This window comes from Plodia interpunctella, chromosome 28 (genome assembly GCF_027563975.2).
Source record: "Plodia interpunctella isolate USDA-ARS_2022_Savannah chromosome 28, ilPloInte3.2, whole genome shotgun sequence".
Classification (NCBI taxonomy): Eukaryota; Metazoa; Arthropoda; class Insecta; order Lepidoptera; family Pyralidae; genus Plodia; species Plodia interpunctella.
The window spans coordinates 1,118,085-1,133,234 of record NC_071321.1 but is presented as its reverse complement, the minus strand read 5'-3'; the positions used below and the strand labels follow the sequence as shown (position 1 = coordinate 1,133,234).

The following is a 15,150-nucleotide window of genomic DNA, read 5'->3' as shown; positions in this document are numbered from 1 at the left end:
ACCATTTTTTCAATATAAATGTATGTATAATTTTTTATTTCCTTTTGGAGAACCATACCACAAAAAAAAAGTTCTTCTGCGTTGATCCGTCGACGGATGTCAACATGACGGAGGATGTTGCAAACGCAACGGAACAATGGGAACACGCTCAAATTTCTCATAGAAATGACATAGTGTAAAATTTTCTGTTTTTTGTAACTTGTCAAATCTTTTGAAATGGCAAAAAAATACTCTCAAAGTCAAATGCATTTATACTTTTGTATTAAATTATTTGTGTTAGATGTAAGTTTTTTATCGTATAATAGTTGTCAGTACATAATATTGTATATGCATGTATGAAATATATATATATATAAAATCGCATATTGTCTTTAATTTCCCTTCTCGCCTGCCATACAAAATGGGTATCGGGTGTTTCTCAGAGCGCTTCGACCGCTACGCCTGCGCTGTCATTACAATTTTTCAAATTTAAAAAATAAATAATTTTACTGACTTTAAAATAATTAATTTGTGCTGTGGTAATGTCAATTTCATGAATTATTGATTTTGAAATTGATTCCATAAGAAAATTGGTATTGACAGCGCGAACGGAGCGATCGAAACTCTGAGAACCATCCTATCGTGTACAGTTGAGGGTAGAAACAGCTGACCTCCTTAAGTTACTTCGGAGTCAGATTTATGTGTCCCCGACTGTACTAAATGGAGGGGGGAGGGGTGTTACGACTATGACATGGCTTTTATTATACCGCCATCTAGTGGCAGGTAGCCGCATACACACTAGTGAACTAAACTGTCCACCAGTGTGCAGAGGTTTCCTCGCAATGTTTTCCTTCACCGGAAACAGGTGGTTGTCTGTGAAAGCTACTCATACATGAGTCAGATTGGTGTACAAACTCATGTGGCGCGAGCAGGTTTCCAACCTGGGACCTTTCGATCGTTTCGTTTCGTCGCCTAAAGGCATCTGATATGACTTATGATTACCTACCGACATCTAGTGGCAAGTCGCATTCGTACTAGTGAGCTAAACTGTCAACCAGTGTGCAAATTTCCTCGCGATGTTTTCCTTCACCGGAAGCAAGTGGTGGTCGATGAAAACCACTATACATGAGTCAGATTGGTGTACAAACTCGTGTGACACGAGTAGGATTTGAACCTGGTACCATTCGCTCACTTAACCACTGGGCAGTCTTGAGTGCACACTTTGACTTTGTCAATAACATTTGAATAAATATATAAATAATGACTAAAGAAATGTTTGCAAATTTTTCAATGCAATAACATACAAAAATTCAAACATATGAATATATTTTATTCAACGTATAAAAGTTACACTTTTATTACTTTTTATAACTTAAAATATCATTTTACACCAAGAGTACTTACTATTCCGGTTTTTAACCTATTATTTAAAGAAACCTTTCACTTATTCGAAATTAATGAGTTAATAATTGGATACGGCTAACTGTCCAATCACATCTGTCAGAGACTAAATAAAATATCTAATCAGAAAGCGGTGAAACTGATGGCGGGAGTGAACCAATCACACCGCGCTATTGTGACGCAACGACAACCAAACTGCAATGTGATTGGTTCGCTGCATCTCACTTCGAATCAACTCGATAGTGAGAAGTGAAGTAAAACCTTCGAGTTTTTATAAACTGACTGTCATCGCTGACAAAACTTAAAAAAACACTTAAAACTACTATTGAATATTATCATTATATTCCCGGTTAGTAACCAGAGATGATCATTCCCTTCTCAACCTGGTCTGCCTTGTCTTTGCCTGTCAACAGCTCGATCAACTTCAGTCCAAACCAATATGCTGTGCCGGGACCCTGAAACAGCAGATATCTTTAAATACACTTGGATAAAACACAGAAAAAAAAATTGTTTGCTTAGCACTTTGTTGCTTTGTGGAACTATGTTTTAATATGTTTGTCATGTTGTGTGTACACGCTTTTAGGTCACAGTCTGGTTCATAACTTCTGTTATATATCTGTTTACATTGATTGTAACCTGTTGTGTATACCTTAATAAATAAATATATAAATAGATTGAGTTAGCAAAAGTAGGTTCTAGTCTTGTTAATACAACTCTACGATACTATATTTTATAACGTATACATATATAGATAAACATCCAAGACCCGGGCCAATCAGAAAATGATAATTTTCCATGTTGAGCTGACCGGGGCTCGAACCCGGGACCAGTGGAGCAGTCACGCGTGGTGACCATTTGGCTACGGAGCTTATCAGAAGAGCTTAAAATTAAGCTCATACTAAAGTTATTAGATTAAAATCTATATCTAATCAATTAGAATGCTTATTTATGTTATCATTGTCAATTTTCTTGCAATCCATCTGAAAAGCAGCCATTTTTTTTGAAAGCAAGAAAATATAGTTTTTTTTTTTACAATAATGTCATTTTTGCCACAAGCATTTATTGTCGTCGGAGATCTTGTAGCATTTAACGCCTGACAAAAGATATCCGTGCTGTAAACCACGGTTGAGGAGCTCCCCCATTGGGAGCAGTTCCTGGGTGCATCATCAGGTCATGCATATAATAACGCATTGTCATGGAAACTGAAGCGACGTGGGAAACTCTGTAGGACAACTGGAAGTAGGAGAAATTTAACTTGCAAGATTTGATTACAGACAACGGGACAGGTGAATCTAAGAAAAATCTTTTACATCTCGTATGTTCGGTAAGTAGGTCCTTATTACCCCCAAATGGAGCTTGGAAGTGACCAATTAGCGCTCTAGGGTAATAATGTAGCTAGAAAAGCCCTAGGGCGGTGAGTAATTAAAAAAAAAACACTTCACTCTTTCAAAAAGTTCGCGTACATCTAACCATCACACTGGCAATAGACATCGTGCATTCAGCCCAATGACCAGAGGTCGCTTCGCTATTCAGCCTTGTCTTCGTATGAGTATAATAGTTATCAATTTTAAATATCGAACGGCGAAGCTCAATTTCGTTCTTAAAAAAATTTGAACGTTCTTTACTTGGTTCTTTTTAATGAAAAAAGGCGGGAATAGAAAACTTTTACTTTAAATATTGTTTGTTTTTGGGATTTTTTTTATAATTACGTTTTTTTCTACTTACCTCACAATTGAGATGTAAAGCACGTGTAGTTAGCTCGGGTGTAAGCATCAATTGCACCCTCGCTGCGCTCTTGCGTCTAAATATCTCGGGCTGAAATTGATGCTTTACAGCCCTAGATTAGATTGGCTACTAATCTACTATTAATAGACTTACTCTGCTAGTGACGACATTCCCGTCAACCACCACCCTCTCCCCCTCCACATACGTGTAGGGACCAGTGATCTTGTCTTTGGTACTGGGGTATGACGTCACACGTTTACCTTGGGCCACGCCGTGGGAGACAAATGCCGTTGGCGCTGAAAAAAATAATGTTTTGTACAAGCTAAAATGTCCGTATTGTAAATTGTGCAATATGACCTTCTCCACGCTTCAAACTACATGTGTGCAAAATTTCAAGAAGATTGGTTGAGTAGATAGAGTGTGAAGAGGTAACAAACTTACTTTCGCATTTATAATATTAGTTGGAATTAAGATTTGCTTGAAAAACGTTATCAAAATATTATATTCATTTATCCTAACCTACTAATTCTACCCTAACTGTGGTGAATAGTCCCCGAGAGAAGCAAGAAATAAGTAAGCTTTCTTACCAGCACATATAGCTGCAATGATCCGGCCAGACTTCTCGTGTTCCTTCAGCAAAGTTCCCACTACATTCGACTTGGACAGACGGTCTGAACCTTCCAGACCGCCGGGCAGGATCACCTGCAAATAGATACGGAATAGAATATGCACTCTTTGAAAACGCTTCTGTTGCAGTAGCATTCCCAAAGAGAGTCGAAACGTAAGTCATAAAATTATTAAAATCTGCAAAATGTAATAGTTAATTTTTTACCTAAACCTGGACTTCACAAGCTAAATTCTAATAAAAAAAACTTTACAATAAAACCACTAGATGGCGCCGTGTGTATTTTAAATTAAAGTTCAAACGGGCGAACTTGCAGGTAAACAGCTAGTATTCAAATATAATATTAACATTTTTAAATAAATATAGTATGTTGTAACATACAGCATCATACTGTGGCGTCTCGGCGAGAGCGTCGGCCAGCGACTTGTCCGGCAGCAGGGTGACCTGCCGCGAGCACAGCACCGGCTCCCTGCCGTCAAGGCCCGCCATCGTCACTGTCACCTACAAATTTATTTTAAAATTTGTTATCTACATCTATACTCTATACTTACATACAATAAAAACTGTAAATGGGCTATGTTTGTTCACGCAAAACGTAAACTGGACGCAATTTGATTTTTTTTTCTAAATGTTTGACAAGGATTCAGTGCACTTTGTGTGACTATGTCAGCCTCATGAGGATTCTCTGTGATAGCGCTCAACACTATGCAGCAATCCAATACACACGGGCACTTTGGCAAAAAATTTGATATTGTTTCCTCAGTTGTATAACGGATGGTCTAACTTAAAATCTTGCATAGGTTTCATAGCGATGTCAGATCCAACAATATTGGTAAGTACGCTAAGTGTTAATACTTACACCGCCTCGACGGAGCATATCAACAGTGATGACCGTCTCCATCTCTTCAGCTCCTTGCGCGAGAATGACTAGTGCTGACTTGGACATGGTTGATGTTGTGGACAATAGTCTGAAATGAGATGAAAAATTTCCGCTTTATAAAAATGTATCCCATCTTCAATACGGAACATTAAGGGAACTACCCGTTTTGCGTGCCTCATTTTCCACCCCTTTTTATGGTAGAAAATCGGACCTTGGGTTCCCCGCTCCATCGCAGAAGTAGCCCTAAATAAGTTTTGTTGACCCATTTAACCTTGTAAATACGAGAACTTACTATTTGCAAACTGTGAAAGAAGTTGATTCTGTTTCAATGCAATCTCACCTTTTATTATCACGAATAACGAAACTTTTACAATGATAATTCTCTGCAATAATTGTTGACACCGGTCGAGCAAACGATGAAATTCTAGAAGAAAACATCAAAAATGACAGAGGTCAAAATTTAATAAACAGCCGGCCGGCGGTCGGTCAACCGAACCGTTTTAGAACAGAATCAAACAAAAACCGGATGGTGATTATTACGTAATTATTTGATTTAAATATTTGATTACCTATGTATTTATTTTGATATTAAAAAAAATAATTATTAGATTATAAATACTTGTCGTTGAAATAGCTTTTAAGAAAACCTAGTCAATTTAATTCAACCTATTTTTCTTTACAACTTTCTCAAGTACTAATCCATTTCCAGACGAATAAAAATGATCGTCTTGTCTATTGTTATATAATGTTACCATTATAATAAAACGTTTTCCCAAAAAAAACTTGCCGGATGAAACTGCTTTACGTAATGCTATTTTGGTATAAAGTTGCAATCATTGCATTGCAACTGTCTGGCTGGTCTTTGACGAATTATTACCATCTCTTTTTGATATGCTATAAAAATAAAAGTATGTATCGCGTAGCCTATTGCATGCAGAGATCTTTTCGTGTGCGCAGCATGTGTGAGCAGTGCAGCAATAAGGCTCGAATAGATAGAAAGATAGTTACTCGACTTTTTGGAGTTTACTTATTAGGGTAACCCTACCGACAGATGTTCGTTGATAGTAGCTCTACATTGTCTATAGAAGCTTCCATTCTTTCGTTAGCGTACATAAAAAATGTCAAGCGCAAAAAATATCGCGTTTTTTTAATAAAACTTAATTAATTCTTGTCTAAACAACCGGTGTTATATGTAAAATAGTAATAGTTTCGTTTACGACATGTCTAAGTGTCGGCGCCAGTGCAAATTTTAGACAGTTTAAGTTATGAATACTATGTTAGGTTAGGAAACACAACGATCGCTTTTATAGATTTTATATAAATTCTTATGATTGTTGGATATTTTTTTCTACGAAAATGGATTTTGTGAAGAGGGAAGATCAAAATGTTATTGACGAGGAGAACTTCAAAGCTTATAAATACCCAGACACAGTGAGTTCTTTGTACTTACATTATTATATTATGGTGTGAATTTAAAAATAATCACTTGTAGGTATGTACTACTAAAAAAGTACACTTTCAGTTTCCTGTCACAGCAAGTATTTAATGGTTTTTTCCCTAAATTTCCTCATTTCCTGTCAACTGATAAAAATTATCCTGTTTGTGTACTATGTGAAGGAAAAGCCAACATCTTTTTAAAATCTATTATAACGTGGTCTAACATTTCATTTGCTTGATCTAAATTAAGCTACAATTAACTGTTCAACTGAGTTTGATTTAAAAAAAAACATGGCTGTTCAAAGTTTTTTATTCCAAATTTATGCACAACTGTGTGGTTAAAATTTTTAGCTTTACTCCCTCTAAAAAGTTATATACATGTATATTAGTATCAAAATACACTATCACATTCTTCTTGCATTATATCCTCTTTGCCGAGTGTCTCATCAATATGTGATAACTTTTTGTGAACTATGGTACTATAAGTTATTAATTGCCTTAATATATTATTTTCATGGAAATGATTTACTTGAACAGGAAGAACATGAGGCAACAAACCAACTCACTTTCAGATTTATAAAATTAGTTAGTATTAGGACACAAAGAGATCAGAATTAGTCATGCCATCCAAATATCGTTAATAACTTTCGTTGCTTTGCAATTGAACCTCTCCACCTGTAACCAAAATGGCAAAAAAAGCGGTGAGAGGTTTATGGCTCCAAGAATCCTTCAAGTTCACAGTTTTAAGAACAAATTAGATAAAATCTGCAAACTTTACGAAACACTTGAATCAGCTTAATAGCTACTAGTGTGTTTTATTAAATAAACGGTTTTCATAATGCAGTCAACTGAACTGCAGAAAATCGAGGTTAAATTGGATCCAGTGAAAGTTATTAGTGCTATTTGGAGGGTTCTATCCCATTATAGTCATTTAGGGGTTGATTTTAAAAAATATAGGTAGCCTATGTTTGAATGTTGGTCTTTAACTACATGCATACCAAATTTCATCAAAATAGGTCCAATGGTGTAGCCATAAAAGCAGAATAGACAGATGCTTTCACATTTCTATATATATATATATATATTATAATCAGCACTCGGATCACAATCATAACCTGTTTTGATATACCTTTTGACTATGTACATTATGTACTTTTATATATTATTTGAAAGAAAAGAAAAAAAAAAATTTTTTTGTAAGAAACAATAACGGTAAGCCGATCTGGCATGATAGGGACCAACACTGTTCAAATGAGTTTCTTTCGGCATTTCTTCTCAGCAGTGGTCGTTCCGAAATGCCAGTAGTTTCTAGCTTGTGAGAAATAACTATAAATTTAAAGATTGACGAGAAAAAGTGCCTGTGAAGGTCTAATTTCTGAATAAATTATTTGAATTTGAATTTGAATTTGAATTCATTTATAATATTATTTTGGATATGATTTTTATTTATATTGTTTTAGCTTCAAAAGCAACATCATTTGGAGTTGCCGGATCCTCAACACTCATCCATATCTATGGAGCAGATCCACCAAGCTATGCAGTCTACGATGAACACATCCATTGTACATAACCTCCAACTGCCTCTGTCCCCACGCCAAATATCTACATTGATGCTAAAATCCAACCAGATCGGACGAAATATAAATTTCAACGACATCCCAGCATATTTACAAAGAAATTTGAATACAGAGCTGGACATCATGCATATGACGGAAATGCAACAGAATTTGACCAGACACGATATGGATCTAACGTTGGCAAGGAGTTTGGCCAACGAATTGGAAATGCAGAACGGATTGGTGCAAACATTGCCCAATATGGAGCAGGACTTGCGAATTGGTGATTTGCCGCAGAACTTATCAGAAATTGGTCAAGAAATTGATCTGTCACATCATTTGAATAGGCATAATATGGAGCAAGAAATATTAGCGCAGGAAAGAAGGTTATCCATGATGCAGGATGGCCAAGTGTTAGATCAGAATTTTGCTCAAACGTTGGAGCAAAGCTTGGCTCAAAGGTTGGACCAGGTGTTGGCTCAGCGTATGGGCCAACGTATTGGGAATAACGTTGGTTTGCATGATGGACAAAGAGTTGATGAACATTTGTTACCAATGCAGTTTCATATTAAATCGGAGCAGGAAGATGATGGCTATTTCTATGAAAATATCAATCAGGGATTAACAAATGTCAACAGTTTGAATGGTGAGTGCTTATAACATTTTGGATATAGCATTGCAAATTTAAAATTCCTTATTCTTTCGACGACCTCGGTGGCGCAGTGGTAAGATTCTTGCCACTGAACCGAGAGGTCCCGGGTTCGATCCCCGGTCGGGTCATGATGGAAAGTGATCTCTTTCTGATTGGTACGGGTCTTGGATGTTTATCTATATATGTATTTATTATAAAATATAGTATCGTTGAGTCAGTATCCCATAACACAAGTCTCGAACTTACAATGGGGCTAGCTCAATCTGTGTGATTTTGTCCTAATATATTTATTTATTTATTATTTATTTATTTTTCTACCTAGTAGGCATGGGTAATCTCGACTCCGAGGCGTGTTTCGACTCACCGAATCTTAGTCCGAATCTGGTACCGACTCCACTTAATGATTCCGACTCCTTTATCGACTCCGGCGCAGCCGCTCACAGGCGACTCCTGAGACGTCCGTTTGGTACCGGTTTCATTCAATACAGAATATATTGAAACTGACACTGGGACCACTGGGCCTTTAGATTTAAGTGAACCTAAGTAAATTCACTTCACTTTTTAATTTTATGGCTCCATCGTTTGGCCAAACGATGATTTTGCCAATGTCAAGGTTGAGAAAGACACTGTAATTATTACTAAGAATTATAATCGGTTCAAAATTCTACAACGGCAATTGACCGGTGTCCAAGAGCAGGGGAAACCTAAAACAACACAACATATAAAGTTAGTATTAACCTAGCTAGTACTAGTACCCTTTTTATAACTATGGTGAGTATACCTTTAACAATTGAGATGAGGCGAGATAAAAAACAAAACAGAAGTAGGGAATAAGGGACATTGGAAGGATAATAAGGATGGATAAATAAATATCATTGTTTTTAATAAATTTTGCTCTAAGTAAATTGATTCATTTCCCTTAGTACTTGACAGGCTTAGGACTGTGTCAATCTAATTTTAAGTAAAGTTATTTTATTGCAACGCGTCAGTCGGACATTAGTAAGGCGGCGCCGCGAACGAAACCTGGCGGTCTCGGGATCTCTGGGTCGATTAGCCGCGGAGTCAATAAGAATTGCTCGGAGTAAGTAAGCGTATCGACACCTCTTGCGGTTTCGACTCATTTGGATCTTTGCATCCGGAGTTACCCATGCCTACTACCTAGGATGATATACCTACATCACTTTGTCCCCTTAATTTTTAATATATGTAGGTATAAAACCTACATTTGTTAATTGACGTCTTTGGAGAAAAGGTTGCAGTGAAGGAAGTCGCCAGTAGACTTAGTTTAAGTAATTTTTTGTCGTCAATAAGTGATGAATCAGGAAGTGAATGAGTCAAGAAGTCATCCCAAATTGAATAAAGAATTTTGAATTTGACTTATTGAAGTCAATTTTGTTTAAACTAAGTCTACCTGCGACTTCCGTAGCACAGATTATGAAGTAGCGCCGTGAAAAACTCTAGCGCAGCCGTTTCTTCAAAATCAATAATTAATATATAGATCTGACGTTGTGTCTAGCACAAGTTCGCACATAAATAAAAATAATCTTTATTAGACAAAACTTTTAAATGTCATAATTAGAATATATAAATAGGAAAAAGAAAAAAAGCATACCAGGAACTAAAAATGTTGTCTTATTATATGCTACAAATATGTAGCCAATCGATGAACATTTGCCGGCGAATTCAACGTACATTGCTGTCTTTGCCTTGTGGTAGTAAAAAACTCACATACAAACTACGCAACGTAATTTATTCGCGTTCGCCGATGTTGTTTCTAGCGTTAGATAGTTTTCGTGAAAGGTTACGCCTCCTTGGGGTGACCTAATGATTGTTTTATTTTATTTAGGAACACATTGGCTCATAATAAAACCTGGCATCTGCATGTAATGTTTTTATTACAACTTCAAATGTTGATGTAGCAGCTCCCACAGCATATTAATATTTATTTATTTGCCAATTAACAATGTTATTAATTAAGAACACAAATAATACTATAGCTAAAGTATGTCACTATCACACTTTACAAATTTTGACATTGACAGAATGGGACGAAACATAGTTTTAAGTATGCTTTATTTTTTTATGAATTAACAGACTTAGAAAATATAAAAAGGCATTCTGTGACGAAATACCAATTTGGTACTACGGGACATTTTGCGAAACGTACTTTGCGACGAAGCGCCTCTTTATAATTAGTAGTGTAGATTTGATCACAGTCTAGATAGAAAACAAAAATAACAGTACAATAAAATTTAATATACACAGTTTTGCGCTAGATGCAAACTTGTGACCTATTCTCTATGAATAAATTATATTGTAAAGGTTGTAAGTTCAATAAGGACCTGTTTTTAAATAATTTGATAGCTTTCATTTAAAAAACAATGTTGGTATTTTGTGGGTTTGACCTCGACTGTTTATTTGAAAATCAATTTTTGAAATCCTATTTACCTAAATGGATGCGTTATAGATAATATATCCATACTATTATTACAAAGAGGTAAGCGTTTGTGAGTTTGTATGTTTGAGACGGGTAATCTCCGATACTACTACACTATATTCCAAAAGTACATTATCCAAGAATGCTATAGGCTATATGTAATCTCAAAATTCTCATGGGAGCGAAGCCCCGGGCAACATCTAGTAGAGAATATGTTGTTCGTTGAAGTTGGTTGTAAAGAATGTAGAATACTTATCCTTACATATGGCCGTCCAAATCAAAAGGGACCTTATGGCGGCCGTCACTTAGGTCTATATTGCCGCTGTTCGAATACAAAACAACGGCAATAATGGCGTAAGTGCCGGGCGCCATAAGGTCCCTTTTCATTTGGACGGCCACATATTATAAAGCAATGTGTCTCGTCTGTCTGTTCGCTATAATAAACTCAAAAACGACTGCACGGATTTTCATGCGGTTTTCACCAATACATAGTGTGATTTCGTAGGAAGGTTTAGATGTATAATTTATTATGTTTTTACCCGAGCGAAGCCGGGACAGGCGGCTAGTATTTGATGAATTATGGCATGACAGCTTCTAATTTTCACGTGTTCTCGATTGCGTTCAGAGTTGTGACGTCACGAACCCCGGGGTCGGTGGTTTTACTGCCGGCCGCTTGTCTAATGTCAACCCTCCATGGGAATGTTATTGTTACCTATCATCTGCCTATCCTTGTCTAGCTATGTGTCCTTTAGTCGTCTCGTACGGCATCCACGGGAGAATATGGTGTTGTCCCATTTTAGGGCTGAACCACATGCCATACGATTTTGTCTTGTTAGTTTGTGTTTATGAAACAAAATTTTCGTGTCTAAAGTTAATAAGACAGACAACATTTAATGGCGTGTAGCGTAGTGTAGTGATGAAAAATTAATAATTATACTTAATTTTTTTTTTCAGGTCACATACAAGAGCCTTCACCACAGCCCATAAACCAAGACAGTCAAATATATTCAATATACAACAATCAAATACCAAGTATATCCGCCTTGAACGCTATAGACCTCTACGCCCGCCAACCATACCAGAACTACGCTATGACCAGAGACAACCCTCAAAACCTTGTAGTCAATAGACAATTTGAAAACAACAGCCCGTACGCGGAGGAATTGAAAAAGGCGCCGGAAACTGACTGTTCGAATTCGAAAATCGAACAGCCCAAAGAGAATTTGAAACCGTCGGATCAAAACAAAGTGTACTACACAGAGTATAGTAACGTTACATATCCGGACACTAATGAGAAAAGCGAAAACGATTCGAACGTTACAAATAAACTGTATTCTGAGGACGTGTCGATGGATATCAAAGGTGAATACACGTGTTACAAATGTCAAGCTATTTTCCCATCAAAAAGAGCACTGAAACAGCACTCGAAAAGCTGTCTAGACAGCGGCACTGACATGGAAAAGTTGGGAAAATTCAGCTGTTCACAATGTTCATATCGATGCCAATCTCCGGCAATTTTGAAAATCCACGAGAGAACTCATACAGGTGAAAAGCCGTTTTCCTGTACGTTCTGTGATTACAAGTCTGGCCAGAAGAATAATGTAGCAAAACATATATTAGTGCATATGAAGGAGAAGCCGTTTCGGTGTCAATATTGTAACTACCGTTGTGCCCAAAAGAACAACTTGGTTGTACACGAACGGACTCACACAGGTTACAAACCGTTTGCCTGTCCGTATTGTGACTACAGAACCGTACAGAAACCGAATTTGGTCAAGCACATGTACTTACATACAGACCAGAAGCCGTTCAGCTGTGATATATGCAACTATAGATGTGTTCAGAAAACGAACTTGACGAAACACAAACTTAGACATTTGACAGAGAAGGACGGAGAGAAGTTAGACGCAAAGAATCAGGTTAAACCGTACAGACCTAGACAGAAAAGTGTTAAATGTCCGCATTGCTCGTATAGGTGTGTCCAAAAAGCTAGCTTAGAGAAGCATATAGTGTTTAAACATAGTGATAATGTTGACGGCTTGGATTTGAAGTGCGTTGAATCGGAGAATAGTGATTCGGTTCAAAATTTATGTGTGAAGAAAGATGATTGCCATACGTTTAGTCATAGTGTTAAGGCGTGATGTGTTATTAGAATAAGGCTTTTGAGTACAGTTAAGTATTTGCAACGAGAAAAATGCATTTGAATAGATGCGTGTGATCGTATTTTATGCGCTTTTAATGTGATGCCGCGCGGTATACTCTGTCCAATAATATTGCTTTCGTCTGTAATGTTAGAAAGAGATATCAATAATATTGGACGAAGAAATTGTAATTGAGTCTCAATGGTTTTTCGATTGTAGTTCCTATCTCGTGTAATTAAGAACTTCTATGAAGAAACAATTGAGACACAATTCAGATTTAACATTAGCATATCTATAAGTGATATACCGCGTTGATCGTGCGAAATATATTCCATTCAGAGCACCTGTTTCAAAATATATAAACAAAAAATCTTGGTTTTTTGACATTAGTATATAATTATTTTTCCCGATCTTTGTATTATTTATTTACAAATATCATTACACATCGTATTTTGTATGCTTTTGCGTGTCAGTGTACCGTGCCATTGCAGGGTAACTTGATGTGCTGTTGACTGTACATAAAAGGATAGTTATATAGATAAAATCATTTATTGGCATCACAAAAGACACATACAATACAAGAAATGTATCTGGCCATGAATGCAACAATCCATTTACTTTTTAATCTGTGTGACTGTGTTTTTTTATATTACGATATCTTATGATTTATTTTCCAAAGACTTGTTCACGTATAAATAAATGTACATATGTGTCTCTATATATTTGAAAACATACTTTAAATTTATTTTATTTTATTATATTTATAACACACTAGCAGCTCATTAAGCTGATGCGTGCGTGTCTTGAAGTTTCGAGATGTTATCCAATTGTTCTTAAAACTATTGCAAAAATATTAAAAATATTGACTAAACAAAAATCGTACTAATATTATAAATGGGAATGTTTGTGAGGATGTATGTGTGTGTGTGTATGTTTGTCTCTTCCACGCAAAATCTACTTGACACATTGAAATTTGGTACACGGGTAGAATATAACCTGAAATGGCACAGGGTTCCCACGGGGGCGAAGCCCCGGGACGAAGTTAGTAATAAATATAATGATTTGTTTGGATTATCTCAAGGCTTTAATTTAGAGCGGCTTGAATGGACTACAGATATATAAATCAGGGACCAGACCGCTATCCCTTTCACGGGTTTTGAAGGGGTTTTTGGAATGGGTTTGCTTTCGAAAGCCGTTCGGTGCTGTAACCCGTTCAATTTGCTTTGGTAAGCGCTATATCAACGACTACCAAAACCCTTTCTTTGAGGTAAATCATACGAAGGGGTTATACGTTCAGATAGCAGGCTAATAGTGTGATGAAAACTACACCCCCTCCCCCCGCAGGCATTTAAGGGGAAAGCCAATGTCCGGTCCCTGATATAAATAGGTGCTCTGATTGTAATACACACTATATTTTATGTAACTACATCGAATGTAGATTGTGAATGACATTTTTGTTTGTCAGAGCGTTTCGACCGCTGCGACCGCGCTGTCATTACAATTTTTCAAATTTTAACAAAGACAAGAATTAAGTTTTACTATTTTAATGTATAATAATCGATCTGTACAGTGGTAATGTGAATTTTATGAATGATTGATTTTCGAAATGATTCCTTCCGCAAGTAATTGACGGATCGGAATGACAGCGGCCGCAGCGGTCGAATCACCCTTTTTCGATATAAATCGAGTGATATTATAGATAGGAAATTATGTTAAATTCACATATTTTTTGTTGTCTTGAAATTGTATGACCATTCTAAAAATTTCTGAAAAATTCATGTCCAAAAATCGGATTAAACGTGCAGTATTTCGTCTATATCGTTCACGGGGTGGTCAGAGTCAAGAATCGAGACACGATGACCAAATATTCCAATTTATCAATTCAATCTTCCCATTCAATCGGGTTCTAAGCAACGTGTCGCGATGAAACCAGATTTTAAGTTAGATCATCTATACACCTGTGAAAACTGCATCCATTTTCACTTCTGGTCCAGTAAAATTGATAGATTATTATGTAATGATAATGAAATGTGATCCTTATTTGGAGCGTAGTTAAGTTTAACAATGATTTGTAAAGTGAATTTTAAAGTCATATTAATAAAAGTTTGTGATTACTTGTAACTGTTTTAGGGTGAATTTCACGAGCGTTTGAACGCAACGTGTAGCGTTTCATTCGTGACCGACATTTCTTTTGAATAAAGAATAATATCTTTTAAATTAAACATTTATAAAAATAACATTGTACCATTACTTTACCATTACTTTATTTATAAAACAGGATAATTAATTGATTACTGTGTATGGTACAATTTATTAA

General features: G+C 36.3%; 2 protein-coding genes across 3 annotated transcripts; one reads left to right on the top strand and one right to left on the bottom strand.

Moving 5' to 3' along the window:
• Positions 1-116: 116 nt before the first annotated feature.
• LOC128681768 (protein dj-1beta-like) lies at positions 117-5,198 on the bottom strand. 2 transcript variants are annotated; one of them, XM_053765929.2, is made up of 7 exons: positions 5,180-5,198; positions 4,951-5,034; positions 4,590-4,698; positions 4,112-4,231; positions 3,693-3,807; positions 3,259-3,401; positions 117-1,835 (listed from the first exon to the last, which is right to left on the bottom strand). In XM_053765929.2, exons 3-7 carry the CDS (start codon positions 4,674-4,676, stop codon positions 1,731-1,733), a joined length of 570 nt encoding a protein of 189 aa, XP_053621904.1. In that variant the 5' UTR covers positions 4,677-4,698; positions 4,951-5,034; positions 5,180-5,198; the 3' UTR covers positions 117-1,730. The 2 variants fall into 2 exon arrangements, with proteins under 2 accessions (XP_053621904.1, XP_053621903.1); XM_053765928.2 differs by lacking the exon at positions 5,180-5,198 and having other exon boundaries at positions 4,951-5,110.
• Positions 5,199-5,699: 501 nt separating this feature from the next.
• Positions 5,700-14,947, top strand: LOC128681788 (zinc finger protein 133-like). Its single transcript, XM_053765964.1, has 3 exons — positions 5,700-6,041; positions 7,508-8,249; positions 11,647-14,947. The coding sequence occupies exons 1-3, from the start codon at positions 5,967-5,969 to the stop codon at positions 12,831-12,833; spliced, it is 2,004 nt and encodes a 667-aa protein (XP_053621939.1). The 5' UTR covers positions 5,700-5,966; the 3' UTR covers positions 12,834-14,947.
• The last annotated feature ends 203 nt before the right edge of the window (positions 14,948-15,150 follow it).

Bases quoted from the DNA above. Each gene is read 5' to 3' on its own strand.
- LOC128681788 (XM_053765964.1), top strand. From the start codon at position 5,967: ATGGATTTTGTGAAGAGGGAAGATCAAAATGTTATTGACGAGGAGAAC. The intron at 6,042-7,507 runs GTGAGTTCTTTG...ATATTGTTTTAG, and splicing joins CTTATAAATACCCAGACACA to CTTCAAAAGCAACATCATTT. The intron at 8,250-11,646 runs GTGAGTGCTTAT...TTTTTTTTTCAG, and splicing joins AAATGTCAACAGTTTGAATG to GTCACATACAAGAGCCTTCA.
- LOC128681768 (XM_053765928.2), bottom strand. From the start codon at position 5,048: ATGTTTTCTTCTAGAATTTCATCGTTTGCTCGACCGGTGTCAACAATT. The intron at 4,699-4,950 runs GTGAGATTGCAT...ATCTCATTTCAG, and splicing joins GTTATTCGTGATAATAAAAG to ACTATTGTCCACAACATCAA. The intron at 1,836-3,258 runs GTAAGTCTATTA...CTGCTGTTTCAG, and splicing joins GGAATGTCGTCACTAGCAGA to GGTCCCGGCACAGCATATTG.